The following is a 16662-nucleotide window of genomic DNA, read 5'->3' on the forward strand; positions in this document are numbered from 1 at the left end:
CTGCCTACTGGTTAGAGTTACCAGTATAGGAGGAAGGCACATTTTACATGCATATATACACTTACCAGGCTAAATTTCACATAGTTGTTTACCTTGATTCACAGACCAATAGCCGCTCAGTTTGTTCGTTTTTGCCATTTGCACATTTCATGGAGTGTTTCTCTCTGATTCTGAGTCATTTCCATAAAAATGGTAACTATGGTGAAAAAAATTAAATGGTTTATAAAATGTCTTACTTTAGAAATCAAGCCAACACATAGCGGAGGTATTGGGTCAGAGTGTGCCTTTTATTGTATGTTTCCATGTTTCACAGCTGTGGGAAAAACAAGTCAACAGCAACAGAAGAAATAAAACAAGCATGTCAAGGAATAGTTTTCTCTTATTAAGCCGTCATGTTGGCTGGTAAAGCATGGTCAGAGAGAAAATGAAGGTCTGCTTCCTCTGTGATGCTGTCAGGGCTGTCAGATGGCATGGGGCAGCCAGAGTCTCTGGGGCAGTTACTCACATCTGCCTTCATGTTCTCAGTGGAGCTCTCGGCCTTTTGATCAGCTTCATTCTCCAACTGACAATCAGCTGCAAAGTAGAGAAGACTGCTTGGTCGCACGTACTGCTGCAGAGCTCAATTGACGAGCAGTCGGTAATCATTCAGTCACTTTTATTTCTGTGAATTAGGATCGAACAGGTTATCTGTCTCCTTTATTCTTAGCGCTACTACTCAAAGACCTGTTGTCTTTAATCTCTTTAACTTTGGTACCTTTCCAGTCTCGTCTAGGAAAGGATTAATGTGTCTTGTTCTTTTTCCTTTCTGGATCCAAACATCCCAGCATATTTCTTTGTGGTTCTATTATAGCACATCTGTCCTTCAATGACCTTGTCTGGGGTTCATTACTCACAGCGCAGTTGCTGCAGGGAGTTGACAGCAGCGAGCAGACGCTGCCTGTGCTCTGGATCAGTCACATTCAGCTCCATCAGATGATTCTCCCTCAGCCTCATCAAGTCGTCTACAGTTTGGTAACCACCCAGCTGCAAACATGTGTAATATTCCTGAAAAAGAAAAAATGGTACCGTTCAGAAGAAAGCTGAAGGAACAGCTTCCTGTTGGAAGGATGGTTGGGTTACCACTGAAATCAGTTCAAATAAGAGCAAAATACCTCAAGACTGAGACGCTTCAGCACTTCCTGGACAGTTGATTTGTGTCTCACTCTGTGGATTTGTGTTTCCAAGTTCTCCTTCCTCAGTATGTCCACGTAGATGAACTTGAAATTTCCTATTCTCCCATTCAGCATGCCTGTCCATATTCCCATGGAAGGCTTGGTTATGATGTCAATGACATCTCCCACCTGAGTAAAATCATTCCATTTTATTACATTTCTTAATAGATAATAGTACGTATAGAACATTGATAAAGATTCAAACTTTAATCTCAAAGATAAGGGAGCAAGTACACGTTTTGGGCCAATCATTGTTGAGATATTTCAGAAAGGACCAAGGTGATAAAACTGTAGCCAGCATGGCTCAAAATCCAGCAGAGATTGCCCTAAAATTAGCATCTGAATATCAGTCATAACTTAAATCCACAAATATCAAAGATAATATAGTAATAAAATAATTTTCCATTTGCTTGCCGTACTTGTTTACCTTGAGTTTGAGGGACTCGGTGTCGTATGGACTTGGCACATACTCTGTATGGACTCTGGCTCTGCCACAAAACTGTCTTGTGCATAGCAGATCGTCCTCTAGCTTCAGACTGTTTCTGTTACTGGAATAGTCTGACCCACTGGTGACTCCACCTGGGAAACAGAACACAAGAGGCTTCAGCAAAGGGCAGCAGAATTAAAATGCTCATCCACATTTCAGTAACACAGCAGCACAAGTGTGAGATGGGGATTCTGTTTTTGATATGTCAGCGGTCAGTGTAGCTGGACAAATTAGTGCATCAGAAGAGGGGTAATAGGATACTCAGAACACAAGGATTGCATAATTCATTGGGTTGTGGTGTGAAGGATGTGCTTGGGTCTGTGCCCAGAGGTGCTTACTTGAGGAGCTTTGTCTGCTGTTGAGGCTGTAGAGGCTTTCCAGAGAGATACTGGACCTATGGTGCGCTTTAGTAATTGGTCTCCCATGGTCAGCATCCGTCTTCTCTGCTTCACCTTTCTGCATGTCTCTGCTCTGCACAGTAAAAACATTCATTCGTGTTGTTATCTCCAATGCAGTATATGCTTTTGGTTCTCTGTCATGTTCTCTGTCGATTTTGTGCCACAGGAATTTTAGGATAAATAAAAGACAAAGCTAACCAAGCAGAAAGCTGAGTCAGGGCCCTAGGCTGCTGTGTTTGATTCCTCATGTGACTGAACAGCTCAGTATCCCAGACACGTCAGCTCCTCTGGCAAGCAAAATACCTAATCCTGCAAACACTGCTTTGCTTTTTATAGCAGAAGTCCAGGAGCTGTGCGGTGAGCTTAATCCCCAACTTCCTGTGCTCAGCTTTTAACATCCTGCTTCTCTTAGTCTGAAATCTAAATGAGTTTGGCTAAACTGTATACTGCACATCATCTTTAAGTGATTTCTTTAAACTGAACTTTTTACAGGGTGCAATGGTTGTACTGCATACATGTCAAAATGATTAAAAAAACAACAAGAATTGGGTACACAAGTGTACATTTTGGGGGATTTTATCTTAATACACATGGTCAAAAATACATATCCATACAACCCCACTAATAGTCAGTTAGTAACCTTTAGCAAGTTCCACCAGATGCTTTTGGTAGCCATCAACAAGCGTCTGAAATAATTTGGCTGGATATTTGAGGTTGTGGTCGGGGCTTGGGGAAAGTCATTGCAGAAGCTTAACTTTAGCCTTTAACCAGTTCTGATGTGAGTTTGGGATCACTGTCTGTTAGAAAACCCAGTTGTGTCAAGTTTCAACCATGTAGCTGCAATTTGTGGTGAAGTTGAAAAATTTTGAGGTACTCCTTGTCCTTTATTATTTCATTTACTTTGTGCATTATACCTGTACTACTGGCAGCCAAACACAGCATAATGCTTGACAGTGGGGACAAAGCCTCATCTTTACACCTCCAAATATACGTCTTATAAGTATCTGGCTCCCAACATGTGCAAATCTACAATTCTCTTTCACACTGTCCTGAGTTTTGGTCAGTTAAATAAGTGCTGTGAAGGTAATCCTAAAGAAACTACCTATAAGTACTGATCACTATGCATTCATCGTGTGTCTATGATCAATGCAAAGAAAAATTCTGGGGCGCTAACAAGAATTTAAGTTCCCTCAGAAGGCTAACCTGGCCCAGCATTGTCCAATCATACTGAGCTGAAAATGTTAGTAATGCTAGCTGATGATAGGATGTCATTTAATGCATTTAAACAGAAAAATTATTTTCATATTGGAGTGTGAAGATGTGTTTCACAGCTGAGCCTGGATAACTAGATCATTTTGGTCCCTCTCCTACTATTGTTTGTTATTTCATTACATGAAGCCATGAACAAATTTCTGCATTAACACAACATTTGCAGATGCATGACTTACAGAGATGATAGTTTGTGTTCCCTCTGGTGAGTCCTCGATGTGTTTCCTGTCACTCTGAGATAGATGTTCCAGCTCTGTCCTCCGCACTCTCGATGTGGTCAGCTCACCGTTCTGCTCCCGCGTTCGCTTGAATAACAAAGCACACTGTAAACAGAAGGATCCAACACAGCTCCTGAAAATAAACATTTAAGAAAGAAAGTTTGAATCCGTAGACGAACGAGCTGGCAGGACGAGGAGGCTGGGCTCTCTTACCAGACAACTTTCATTATCCTGTGGTTTCATTAAAGGCGAGTGCTGTCTTAAGGCTTCAAATCTCTCAAATCTGGTCAACTGTTTGAATAAAAGACAGATTAAAATGTGTGTTTTCTGGTGGGCAACATGAACACCAACAATATAAAACCTGTGTTCTGAATTAGGCTAAACCCTGGAAGCTACACAGCTTGCAGAAATGCTATTTTTGTTGTGGTTGGAGTTTCTTAAATATACATTTTACAAGTTATTAATTACATGTGCTTATTTTTGATCAGCTGCATATATTTTCTAAAGTGTCACTGAAGCTGGTGAAGCATGAAGCAAAGCATCCTTTCTTATACAGGTTGCCCATTAGCATCAGCTTAGCAGTAATTCGGTGCTGCTCTCAGAAATCTGTTACAGTGTGTGTTGGCTAATTTCCCAACAAGGACGTAAACTGAGCCCTCGCTGTCATGCACTGAGTGGTTGGATAAGCACCTCTTAATACCACATACAGGAAACAAGTATAATAAGGCAGATGTTTCTGAAAAGTAAATATCTGCCTCTCCTGACTGTCCTGCTGCTTCATCAGTACTGCTCTCTGAACTATGTGCTCTGATGTATGATGTTGAGTCTGATTTCAGTCAGTAATTTGGCCACATTGGCAAAATTATATTGCTGTAGTCTCGAGAGTCACTCTAACTCAATTCTAAAGAACCACTTGATAATTTAAATGTAGGCTGAAGCCACTGAACAAGATTTGTGGTTACTGTCACAGCCTGAGGTGCTGTGTGGTAGACTTTAAAAATAATTCATTACTAGTTACTTGATTGCATCACGATCTCGAGTCTTCAATGAATGTGTCATTTACCATTATAGATTTTTGGTGTTGGCACAGAGGGAACTGAAAGATATCTGAGAATGTTTGTAAGTCTGGATGCAAGTTGAAGCTGTTCAAAAAACTCCACTAAGTTGCCAAATTATACGGACAAATTAAGTCTACACAGTCGATGTCTAAAACGAGCACAGGCTAATATGTTGCAGTATTAGAATAGATTAGGTTTACTTAAATGACAACAGACTGTATAAACTGCAGAGTGATAATATTACTTTGATATTGTGAAATTAAGCGTTTCAGTGTACACTACTGATAAAATTGTATGTAATGCTACTATCACATCAATCACAACATGCACATTAACAACAACAAAAATGAATTGTGGAAATCAAAATAGCAGCAAGATTTGCAGGTTTAGGCTTCAGTGGGAGTCAAATGGCAAATCTACCCTACCCACAATGCAGTGCAGCTTTTTCCTGATTACAAACTTAGGCTATGTCCACACGTACACGGGTATTTTTGAAAACGGAGATTTTCTGTTTTCGTTTTAAAAAAAAATCCCGTCCACACATAAAGGCAGAAATGAAGGAAAACACTGCTAGGAACATGCCAAAGCAGCAGGTGGCGATATATTCCTAACCGTGCAGAAATGTTGGCCAATCAGAAGTTTAGAAGCCTCGGTGGGAAAAAGTAAGCAAAGCTGGGGCATAGAAGCAGAACCGAGTCATATGTGTGGAGGGACAGTAACTGTGTGTATATGTAAGCATTTAAACACTGCAGAGAGTAGAATTAACAGTAACAGTATTGTAGAAATTCATTTCACCGAAACAATAACGTGGCGCACTGTGTGACGTCAAAAAATGCGCACACCTTTGACGCTGCGTTTTCTGCGTTTTTCTCATCCACACGTAAATGCAAAAACGGAGTTTTCAAAAATATCCACCCTGGCTGGAGTTTTTAAAAATCTCAGTTTTCAGTGACCAAAAACGCCGTTTACGTGTGGACGAAAGGTGCAAACCCATAGAAAAATCTGCGTTTTCAAAAATACCCGGGTACGTGTGGACGTAGCCTAAATGTGTAAACATTACATTCTGAACCAGCCACTTTCAACACTGTGTGGAATCCCTTCATAGAAACAGTCCATTATTGATTTATTTTAAAAAATTATGATTATGATGTTTTGAAGAGCTAACGAAACATTAATGATAACTGAGGCTGGAAATTAAAACCAGTACTTAAAAACCTCCTGATTTCATTAAAACAATGATGAAACACAAGTGCTAAGCGCTAATTTCAGTTACAGTTCAGTTAGCTTAAATGTTCCCAAAAGAGCCCTGAAGCACATTTAGAACGGTGAGCAGTGTTGCCAACTCCTCAGTAAGGAAAATCGCTATTGGTTGTCCTAAAAGTCGCTAGAAGTTGCCAAATGACGTCATCGCCTAATTTGCATAATTGATCATGCTAATCTAATTGTAACCTTTGTTTTTGGAGAGAGAAATAACATTGTGGAAGAGACATAAAGTGAGTAAAAAACGTCCTAAATGCATTTAGAGTTTATTTAGAACTACAAATTAAATTTCTTTTAGCAATTATTGTTTTTTTTAATGTCACAATTCCAACCCTGCTCCTTTACCCGGGCTTGGACCGGCAAGTGACCCGAAATAGACACTCTGGTGGAGTTACTGTGTGTGTGTGTGTGTTTATAAGTAGTTTTAAACCTTGTGATCCACAAAACAGCATAAGAGTAAAAGAAGAACTGACTGCGTTACAGCACCCGCTGCTTGTTGAGAGTAAAAGCGATACGAGCTTTCATGTCTTTTTTTAGCGACTTTCTTTAGAAAAAAAGTCGCTAAGGGGTCTGAAAACTCGCTAAATATAGCGACAAAGTCGCTAAGTTGGCAACACTGATGGCGAGCCCTGCAAAGCACAGAATAATGATACTTAGGAGAGCTGGGAGGAGGAAGTAGGTATCTTGGATTGGTTTGCTCATTCAAACAGAAAGCTTCATTGGCTGACAGGAAGACATAACTCCATCAGTGTATCTTGATGCATGCTCAATCATCCAGGTAAGGACATCACAATTATGGGGATTTGGGGGGTTTCCAAAAATATAAAAAAGAAAAAGAGATTTAAATTCATAATCATTTGGGGAAAATTACATTTGATAAAAAAAATTCTGCCAGTCTGGTAAATACTTGTACCACTGTAAGCTACTAGTTAGTTTAGCATAAAGTAATGGAACAGGGAAACTGCTTTATTATACCATATGCTCCCAAATAATCTGGTATAAGGACTTTAAAACACAACTTGTTGTTATTTTTATGGATTTAATTTAAAAAAAAAACACATTATGCTTTAAGTTAACAATTATTACAAATTATTAATAAAGTTAATGATGCACCAATGTTCTCAGCTAACGAGTTGCCAGGAGGTAAATAAGCCGACCTTCTAAAGTGTTGCATTGAATTGGATAAATTACTCTAGACTTTCCTAAAGAGCTTTTGGTCAAGTTTCAAGTCTTATTAAATGCAAGTTGATGTTCATTGTGTAAATTATGGTCTGGATATGATAGTATATAATTTAGGACATGGCATTTGACTACGAGCCGTAATATCCTGGCCCATATCACAGATACTCCCAATCAAATGTTGTTAGTTCCTGATTTACAGCTTTGTTTTCTCTCATTTGCTTAGAAGCTTCACTGATGGATGGTAATAATGACAAGGTTATAACTTACAGTGTTTTGGTAGAGATGCAAATCTGTGATGGAGCGGATCATTTGGGGAGGAGACAGACCCGACTGTTTTCTATCCAGCTCTGTCCAGTGTACGAGGGTCTCAAAACGATCCCATTCTGTGGTCTGTGGCAGCTCACAAAGTCCATGTCGAGGTTGGTAGCAAGTCTGAGAGAAGAAAGTCTGTGGATAGTCAAAAGGGCTCCACAGGTAATTTCCAACCCTTGTGCTCCAAGCTTCATCCTCCTCTGGATCTTTATGGAGATTCCTGGCGTGTTGCTGTAACAGCTGCTGTGGCAGCGGAGCAGTTTTGGAGAGCCTCCTCTCAGTCTTCCTCCTCCGGCCGATGCAGGTTAGGACTGAGTTGTTGTTGCTCACAATTTCTGCATCTGCTACATGAGATCACCAAATATTGCATGTATTATAAACAGATTCATTGAAAAACTGGAAAGCATCCTCACGAGTAGCTCACCGTTACTCTTAGATGTGCTCTTTCCCTTTCCACTTCTTGCTTGCACAAAATTTTGTAATTTCCTTAGTCTTGCTGTAGTTTTTATTGATTCCGATGCATCAGCTGATGTCTTACTCTCCTAGATTAAAGCAAATAAAAACAAATGCATACATTCAGTGCAGTGTACAAATATTCAACACCAACCATGTCTCCAGAACAGATAGAACAACACTAAATACTAGAGTAATAGGGTTTTTAGTTTTATGAGGTCTTCCACCTTACTGCCAGTAAAGTATAATACTTTCTATGTTTAACATAAAGTCTATGCCAGGGTGCTGGAAAGGAGAGTTCGTCCGTTAGTCGAACCTCGGATACAGGAGGAACAATGCGGTTTTCGTCCTGGTCGCGGAACACTGGACCAGCTCTTTATCCTCTCCAGGATACTTGAGGGTGCATGGGAGTTTGCCCAACCAGTCTACATGTGTTTTGTGGACTTGGAGAAGGCATTCGACCGTGTCCCTCGGGGTGTCCTGTGGGAGGTGTTGGGGGAATATGGGGTGTCTGGCCCATTGCTACGGGCCATTCGATCCCTATATAACCGTTGCAAGAGCTTGGTTCGCATTGCCGGCAATAAGTCGGACTCGTTCCCGGTGGGTGATGGGCTCCGCCAGGGCTGCCCTTTGTCTCCGGTTCTGTTCATAATTTTTATGGACAGGATTTCTAGGTGCAGCCAAGTGGCGGAGGGCTTTCGCTTTGGTGGCCTCAGAATCTCATCTCTGATTTTTGCAGATGATGTGGTTCTGTTGGCTTCATCGGGTGAGGGCCTCCAGCTCGCACTGGAGCGGTTCGCAGCCGAGTGTGAAGCAGCGGGAATGAGGATCAGCACCTCCAAATCTGAGGCCATGGTTCTCAGCCGGAAAAGGGTGGAGTGCCCACTCCGGGTCGGGGATGAGTTCCTGCCCCAAGTGGAGGAGTTCAAGTATCTCGGGGTCTTGTTCTCGAGTGATGGGAGAAGGGAGCCGGAGATTGACAGACGGATTGGCGCTGCAGCTGCAGTAATGCGGACGCTGCACCGGTCCGTCGTGGTAAAGAGGGAGCTGAGTGTAAAAGCGAAGCTCTCAATTTACCGGTCGATCTACGTCCCTACCCTCACCTATGGCCACGAGCTGTGGGTAGTGACCGAAAGAATGAGATCGCGGATACAAGCGGCAGAAATGAGCTTCCTCCGAAGGGTGGCTGGCCTCTCCCTTAGAGATAGGGTGAGAAGTTCGGCCATCCGGGAGGGGCTCAGAGTAGAGCAGCTGCTGCTCCACATCGAAAGGAGCCAGCTGAGGTGGTTCGGGCATCTGACAAGGATGCCCCCTGGGCGCCTCCTGGGTGAGGTGTTCCAGGCATGTCCCACCGGGAGGAGGCCCCGGGGCAGACCCAGGACACGCTGGAGAGATTATATCTCTCGGCTGGCCTGGGAACGCCTTGGTATTCCCCCGGATAAGCTGGAGGAGGTGGCTGGGGAGAGGGAGGTCTGGGCCTCTTTGCTTAGGCTGCTGCCCCCGCGACCCGGCCCCGGACAAAGCGGATGAAGATGGATGGATGGATGGATGGATGGATGTTTAACAATGATTTACTTCATGCTAAACGACTGCTGCCGAATCTATTCATGTTAATTTTCGAATCATACTAAGAAGATTAAAATCTGTGGCCCACATTGTAATTTGTTTCAGTACAGCTTTGATTTGAATCCACTATATACAGTTTAGTCAACTATATTTATAGCACATATAGGTAATATATATCATATCTCTACACTGGATCAATGGGTCCCACCTGCCTGGCTTTCCTGACAGCCTCAGGATTTTCTCAGCTGTTCCCCAGCACTATGATTATAAGACATGACAGCGTGGCTGGTAGTGTTTCTAGTTTGTAGAAACACTATCAGCTGCATCGTGGAATATGTCTAGAAACCTACTGTACCATAAACCACTACTGTTCCTCCAAATGAAAGCGACATCTGTGTTAAAGCACCTTTTTTGCATTGAATTGCTGGTACACCTGACATTCAGTTTGAGGCTACATCTCATTCCCACAAACAACTACAGGGCTTGAGATCATTCCAGTGATCTTGGTATGCTCATTTTATACCGCAGCCAAACTGCTGCTTCCTCACATCTGCCCAAAACAAGGAAAAAACAGTCAGAGCTGGTCAGACTAGTGTGCAGGTGTGACTGCACCAACTGCATGTCCCGTTTCCAGGTTTTCAATTTTTGCAAAATGTGATATTTTGACTCGCTACTGCTTATGTGAAAGTGAGATCTAACTGAGGCTCATTCATTAGACTTTGTCCCATTAAACCTCGGGGTGACACTCTTTAATAACCGTTATAAATATGTGTATATTTTTTACTGGTACTAATTACACAAAATGTAAGGTATTATTTGGATGATATTGTAAATTTACAACTGGTTTATAAAGATGACTGGTTGGGGGTCATCTGCCTGAGCCTGGTTCTGCCGGAGGTTTCTTCCTGTTCAAAGGGAGTCTTTCCTTCCTTCTGTCACCAGGTACGTGCTCATAGGTGGGGATCTTTATTATAAGGTGTTACAATCTTCTGGATTAATTAAATCTAAAGACTACTTTGTCATGTTGCAGTTACAGTCACTTAAAGCACTGAAGGGACAAAAACTCCATAGGTTGGTAACCACTGGAACAACTGCTAAAGTAAAAGATCCGAGCATTTCCTGCCTACGTTCCAGTTATATCATTCAAAAAGTGTAGCCGTGGTGTACACAGGTCTCTTTTGATGCATATGCTGCCTCATTGTGTATTTGTTTTTTCTGTGATGTTAGCAATGTTCCATGCTCCACTACTTTATCAGCAGCTGGCATGAAATGCGGTAAACGGTATCAAATTCAGGTGTTCTAAAGACCTCGGGGAAGATATAAAAGGTCCTTATAAAGGAGATTAAAGATTACAGAGCAGATTACAGTGGACTCTGTATCTGATTTGGTTGACATACATTTGACCTCTCAGAGATTTTTTTGAGATGTTGAGTTCTTACCTCCATCCGAACCTACGAAGCGTATCTTTTGTTATAATTTAATTATTATCTGACAGATGTATTATATTCTTATATCTTTATTGGTACTTGACACTGTTTTTATCGAATCCCCCTTTTTCCTTGGTTACATAAGCAGAGCGTGGATCGTGAGCAAGGATAAACATGCACAGTCGTTTTGCTCACATGCACACATGGCAAGTGCACAAACATCCAGGAATGCCAGGTATTTGTAAGCCTGTCTGGCACTCGCATCCATGTGGGTACAGGATTACGAGACCTTTAACTCTGCCATCTGCACGGCTTTGCAAATAACTATCATTTGTGGTGCTAAAGTGATTGCCTCCTTATCAGAAGACGAGTGTGAGAGTCCCTATTATACAACGTACTGCCCTGTGTGCTCTGGCTCCATTTCAAAATGTAATCATTATAGAGAGACTACAGAGTTGTGTTTTCATGGCTTTTGTCTTATACTCATCATAAATGTGCTGTAAAGTGATGTGGTTGTACCTGAGTAGTCTGTGTCCTGTCAGACCTCACATCCTTCACTTTGTCTTCTGTTGTCAGTTTGCTGCTGTCACACATCTCTGCAGGATCAATCCACATATTGCATAATAATTTATTCACCTTAATTTGTATGAAGTCCAACAATCAAGTGAGTAATGCAGTTTAACAAATTGCTTTTCATCATACATATCGAAGAGGAGCTGATTCTCCTTACTTTGCTATTTTACCCCAGCCATTGCTGCCAGTGGTAAATTCTCCTGTAATGCATCAGCTGTTTGGTAAACCTCACTGGACTTCTGGTTTCTGCTAAGTGCTATGTTTTAGGCGATGTGCACACACACACACACACACACACACACACACGCACACACACACACATATATACATTTTTTTTTTCTTTTTTTGTACCTTTTTCTTGGACTTTCATTTGATGAAACAAGTCCTTCTTGTCACCACATGACAACCAGCAGGTATGATGAATGTCTGTTTCTGCAACACACGGGGTGGAGAGGGAAGAAGCTGTCACATTGTAGCCGTATAGAAAGGTACAGCTACGATTAGAAATAGAAATGTGAACATCTGAGACGTGATCCTTTTGCACCAACCTAACATTTCATTGTCCAAGGCTGATTTTGGCACGCATGATCTAAAATCACAAGTAAATAATTATTGCCTGAATGAAATTGAAAATTGAGATAAACTCAAGATGATAATAAAAATATATGTAAAACTCACCTTTTGCTCTCTCTTTTAAACTTCATCTTTCCCAGGGGTCGGTTCTTGGTAAAACAAAGAACACAACTTTTAGTAAGCAAATGTGCACAAAAATTGTGAACACACTTATTCCATGTGTTTTGCATTGTGTGTTTATAAGTTAAATGTAACAGTGAACGTTTGAGTATTTGATTACGTCTATAAAAGCTCAGAGGCAGCAGACTTACGGAAGTAATTGAAGGATCTGAGCCGCCCCAGTCAGCATTGCGCCTCAGAAGAACAGGACTGCAGTGGTACTTGGGCAGGACTTCCTTGAGCTTTTGGTTGTTTGCTGGTTCATACATGCTTTCTGTGGAGCCCTCCTAAACAGAAAGCCAGCACGCATGTTGTTAAGTACTGTAGTATTTGACCCACCTAAGAACTTTAATAATAATCAGGACAAGTTCATAATCAGTCACAAGGCTAACAAATAGAGACAGACAACCATTCCCACTCACAGTCAGTTTAGAATCACCAGTTAACCTGTCTCAGTCATTGTCTTTGGATTGTAGGAGGAAACTGGAAACCCAGAGAGAGAGAATACAGGCCCCAGGCGGGATTTGAACCTTTTTTGTGTACGCAGGTTAGCACGGGGCTTCCTCTTTTTGCTACAGGCTATGCAAAAACCACTCGTATTAATTCAAACAAAATTCAGTCGTGGATACAAATGTTGGTGGCCGTTAAGTTATGTACGGGCTCACTTAAAAAATAAAAATAAATAAATGGGGAACACGACATTACATTCCCAGAGAGATGATGAAATGAAAATATTATATTGGAAAATCAAACAGCTGCTCCCTGTGTGCTGATGTCTGTTTAGTTCAGACTGACCCACCTGTTAAGGCAACAATAGGATATATGCAGACATATACGCACTAATCATTCATTATAATAAGATAATACAACATTTGAAAAAAGTCATCTACAGATAGAGTTACTGCCCCCTCAGTGTGTGAGATCAGCTACACCATATAATGTTCCCACTCATGAAGGTCTCACTTCCAACAACAAATAAAATTTGACACATGATGATTTCCCTGCTCCTTAATATTAATATTTATTTTATATGAAACATCAAGACCAACTATAAGCTCATCTGTTGATATGATAATCAATTCTCTAACGCTGTTGTAATAATGGAATCATTTATCCAACAAAATGCACAAAATGCAGGAAATAGAAGGATAGTAAAGAAGAAAAAGACTGCATCAAAGAAATCGGAACGAATCTTGGAGGAAAGTTGTTTGCTGTATTGTCTCATCCCGCAGAGAGACCTGTCAACAATAATAACATCAGCAGTGTCTCCCATAAGAGTACCATGACTTTCCTCTGTTCACCAGTTCCTTTAAGTGTCTCCTCACAGGCTAACCTCAAGTTTAGAGCAGTTCAAAAGATGAATCTTACCAGTGTGAAGCAGAACAGGTTCATGGCTGATGGTCTGGGTCGAAGACAACGAAACCAAGTGGAGACAGGCTTAGCCTCCGGGTCACGTAAGCGCACTTTCACGCGCCATCCTCCATCTCAAACCCACACAAGCACCCTACCACACCCCCGTGATGCAAAGGCTCACGCAGCCCCTGTGCTGTCTCCAGCCTGTGGCCTATTCCTAGAGTCAAATCCCTCACCTAATCCAATAGATGCAGTGAGCCGTTGCTGTCCAACGCTGGCCTCAGAAAGCATCAGGACACCTATAGCAAGAAGACAATAAACCACACAGGCTGCCTTTGTTTTGCTCGTGTCTAAAATGATTATGATAATGACTTCATGGAGATTATGTAATCGCTGAGTGAGGTTAAACTTCCAGTGACCTTTTTTACTCAGTTAAAAAGTGTTTTGGATGTAATTCAGGGAGAATATCAGGATTTATCGCATTATCAAATGTGTCTTTATGTCTGCACACATGCTGAAGTCATGCATGCTTTACACAGATGATAATCACTTAGGTAATACTTTAACCTTGTGTTACTCAAGTACGCAGCTACAATTTTATTTTGATTTTATTGTACTCTGTTTATTAGACAATGAGAAACTACTTACTCTCATAGACATCAGAAATATGGCATTTTTTATGGAAGCGCACATGTGCAATACTGGGAGCTGTGTGTTTCTGTGAAATTTCAGTCCAGTTTGTTGTCATTTGTCCATCAGAGATTTTTAATATGCTACTTATGTAACAATACATAAATAAGCAAATAAATACAGCAGATTTTGGTAAAACCAAACAACAGCTTTGCTTTTTGTCACAATCAGCAGGAGCTGATTCTTTGTGGAGAGAATACTAGACTCAAATGCAGACCAAAAACAGGGCGTGAAACGTGACTAGAACAAAAAGTGAGCCGTTTGTTGTGGCTGATAACAAGAGTACATAAACAAAGCAAAGGCGAGCGGGGCGACAACTAAACTAGAACCTAAACTGGAAAAACTCAACTATGATAACTGTGACAAAAACATGAACATGATTCATAACAGGTGCATGCGGGAAACTATGAGAATAAACATGAACATGACCTGAACAGAATCATGAATTACCTGAAACTTGACATGATATGAAGGGAAGAACACAGACAGCCTGACAATGGCTACGTTCACACTGCAGGCGAAAGCGCATCAAATCCGATTTTTTTGACCCTTTGCGACCCATCTATCCGATCATGGTGTGACAGTGTGAACGGCACAAATCCAATATTTTCAAATCCGATCTGGGTCACTTTCGTATGTGGTCCTGAATCCGATACATATCCGATGTTTTAGAAAGCGACTGCTGTTTGATGGTCAAGTCGCATTAAATCCGTCTTTTACGTCACTGACACAAGACAGACGCCAATTATCAGCGCCGGAGAAGCGCCGGAGAAGACATCGTGAACGCTTCCTGGCCATCCAGTGTAGATGTCAGTGAAACTGTTGGGAAGACAACGTTGGAGAATGTGAACATTTTATTTGTACTGTATAATCTGCAGATTCTGGCAGAAATCTGCAGCTATCCTTTGAAGCAGCGCTCCTCTAAAACAGCAATAAGGATCATTATTAGGTTATTTACATTATTATGTAAATAACAAAATAACTTAAAGCAAAAATCGGGAAACGTAAAGTCCGAAGTCTTTATATTAAGGCCATCGGTCAAACAATACTGTTTGCTCTGGGTCTAAACAGAGCGTGTCGTGTGTGACGTCTTCTTTTGCGCATGCGGCCGCTTTGAGCGTTCACACTAGAGCGTGTTTGCTGTCGCATTTTATTTGTAGTGTGAACGAGCAGACAAAAAAATCGGATTTGATCAAAAAATCGGAGTTGAGCATTAAGACCTGCAGTGTGAACGTAGCCTAAGACTGAATGAAACACACAGACTCAATACACACAGGGGAAGTGGAAACACGTTGGGAAACAGCTGAAACAAATGAAACAAATGATGGGAGTAAAACTTGAACAAAGAAGCACAAGACTTTCAAAATAAAACAGGAAACATGGAGAGACGTAGACATGACAACACAGGCTTGACAACATAAAACGAGCGGATGAGAAATACATAACAACTAGCACAGAAGGCCTGGGTGAAACAGACTAAATTTAAATTCAATGAATAATAATCCCAAACTCCACATTATCTTCAAAATATAACATAAGAGATCAAAACCAACTGAAATCACGGGGTCACAGACTTTGACACTTTTCTTTCCTCTTGCATTTGCTTCCTGTCACTAAAGTGATTTTTAAATTTTGATTGTTTTTTAAAATTATTTTATTTCTTTTCCCGGGTTACTTTTGTACTTTGTTGTTTCATTGTATGTCCTTAACTAACAGTATTAGTATAACTTTTGCAGTTTGTCTTTCTGTCTGTGCCATCACCTGGTGACGTGGTGAAAAGAAATATTAGTGAAAGTGGTGTTTCTTACCAGGCTGGTGGAAAATGCACTACTTCCCCTCTGAATATCAAAAAACACTCAGTCTTCTTTTGCTAATCTATCATCTGGTGGGCACTCGCTCACTGCTCTCAGCTAACAGTTCTTTTTTTTCAAAGACCCCCAAAACTGACAAATATCACTGCAGCTCTTCTTCTTTCTCACAGTGTCACTGAATGAAATCGGTCTATAATAAAACAGCTTGGACTTCAATAAAACCCAAACAGGCCTAATGCTGTTCACTGCAAATTAAATAGCTGCAAAGCATATTACACAAGTATGTGATAAATCAAAGGTACTGCTGTCTTCACAAATTAGACACTAGACTAAGTCATTTTCCAGATAATTGAGCTATGATACGGAATATAAGTGAGGGTTCATTAAAGATTTTTTTTTTCACTTTCTTAATACATTTGGAAGAAATGGAATAGACAGACACATCAGGCCTGGATTACACCTACACACACAAACAGGTGAACCCAGGTGCATGAAAACACCGTCACAGAGGAGAAAGACCTAACTGATTTATTATTGATTTCTACTGAAAGGGCTGTGGATTGCCAGCAGACAAGAGATTGGCAGCAATCAGAAATGGTGACTGATGGAGAGACTACAGTCTGGCAGCATGTTTGAATACAGAGTTGTTCCAGTATAGAGTG

The 16662-nt window shown here is 41.1% G+C and overlaps 1 protein-coding gene across 3 annotated transcripts; it reads right to left on the bottom strand.

The window, feature by feature from the left end:
- Positions 1 to 253: 253 nt before the first annotated feature.
- samsn1b (SAM domain, SH3 domain and nuclear localisation signals 1b) lies at positions 254 to 14910 on the bottom strand. Of its 3 annotated transcripts, none has more exons than XM_012921963.3 (16): positions 14640 to 14910; positions 13515 to 13798; positions 12299 to 12433; positions 12093 to 12136; positions 11963 to 12003; positions 11766 to 11846; positions 11361 to 11437; positions 7820 to 7937; positions 7351 to 7736; positions 3797 to 3874; positions 3545 to 3670; positions 2037 to 2169; positions 1639 to 1790; positions 1152 to 1340; positions 894 to 1044; positions 254 to 573 (listed from the first exon to the last, which is right to left on the bottom strand). In XM_012921963.3, exons 2-16 carry the CDS (start codon positions 13536 to 13538, stop codon positions 383 to 385), a joined length of 1926 nt encoding a protein of 641 aa, XP_012777417.3. In that variant the 5' UTR covers positions 13539 to 13798; positions 14640 to 14910; the 3' UTR covers positions 254 to 382. The 3 variants fall into 3 exon arrangements, with proteins under 3 accessions (XP_012777417.3, XP_076745017.1, XP_012777416.3); XM_076888902.1 differs by having other exon boundaries at positions 7351 to 7739; XM_012921962.3 differs by lacking the exon at positions 14640 to 14910 and having other exon boundaries at positions 7351 to 7739; positions 13515 to 13949.
- Positions 14911 to 16662: the final 1752 nt, after the last annotated feature.

This window comes from Maylandia zebra, linkage group LG10 (assembly GCF_041146795.1).
Source record: "Maylandia zebra isolate NMK-2024a linkage group LG10, Mzebra_GT3a, whole genome shotgun sequence".
Taxonomy (NCBI): Eukaryota; Metazoa; Chordata; class Actinopteri; order Cichliformes; family Cichlidae; genus Maylandia; species Maylandia zebra.

What these genes read in the sequence shown, in the direction of transcription:
- samsn1b (XM_076888902.1), bottom strand. Translation starts at nt 13,538, where the DNA reads ATGAACCTGTTCTGCTTCACACTG. An exon ending in ACAGGACACAGACTACTCAG is followed by an intron (nt 7,938 to 11,360) that starts GTACAACCACAT and finishes GCTTTAATCTAG; the next exon opens with GAGAGTAAGACATCAGCTGA. An exon ending in CAGCAGACAAAGCTCCTCAA is followed by an intron (nt 1,791 to 2,036) that starts GTAAGCACCTCT and finishes TCTGTTTCCCAG; the next exon opens with GTGGAGTCACCAGTGGGTCA.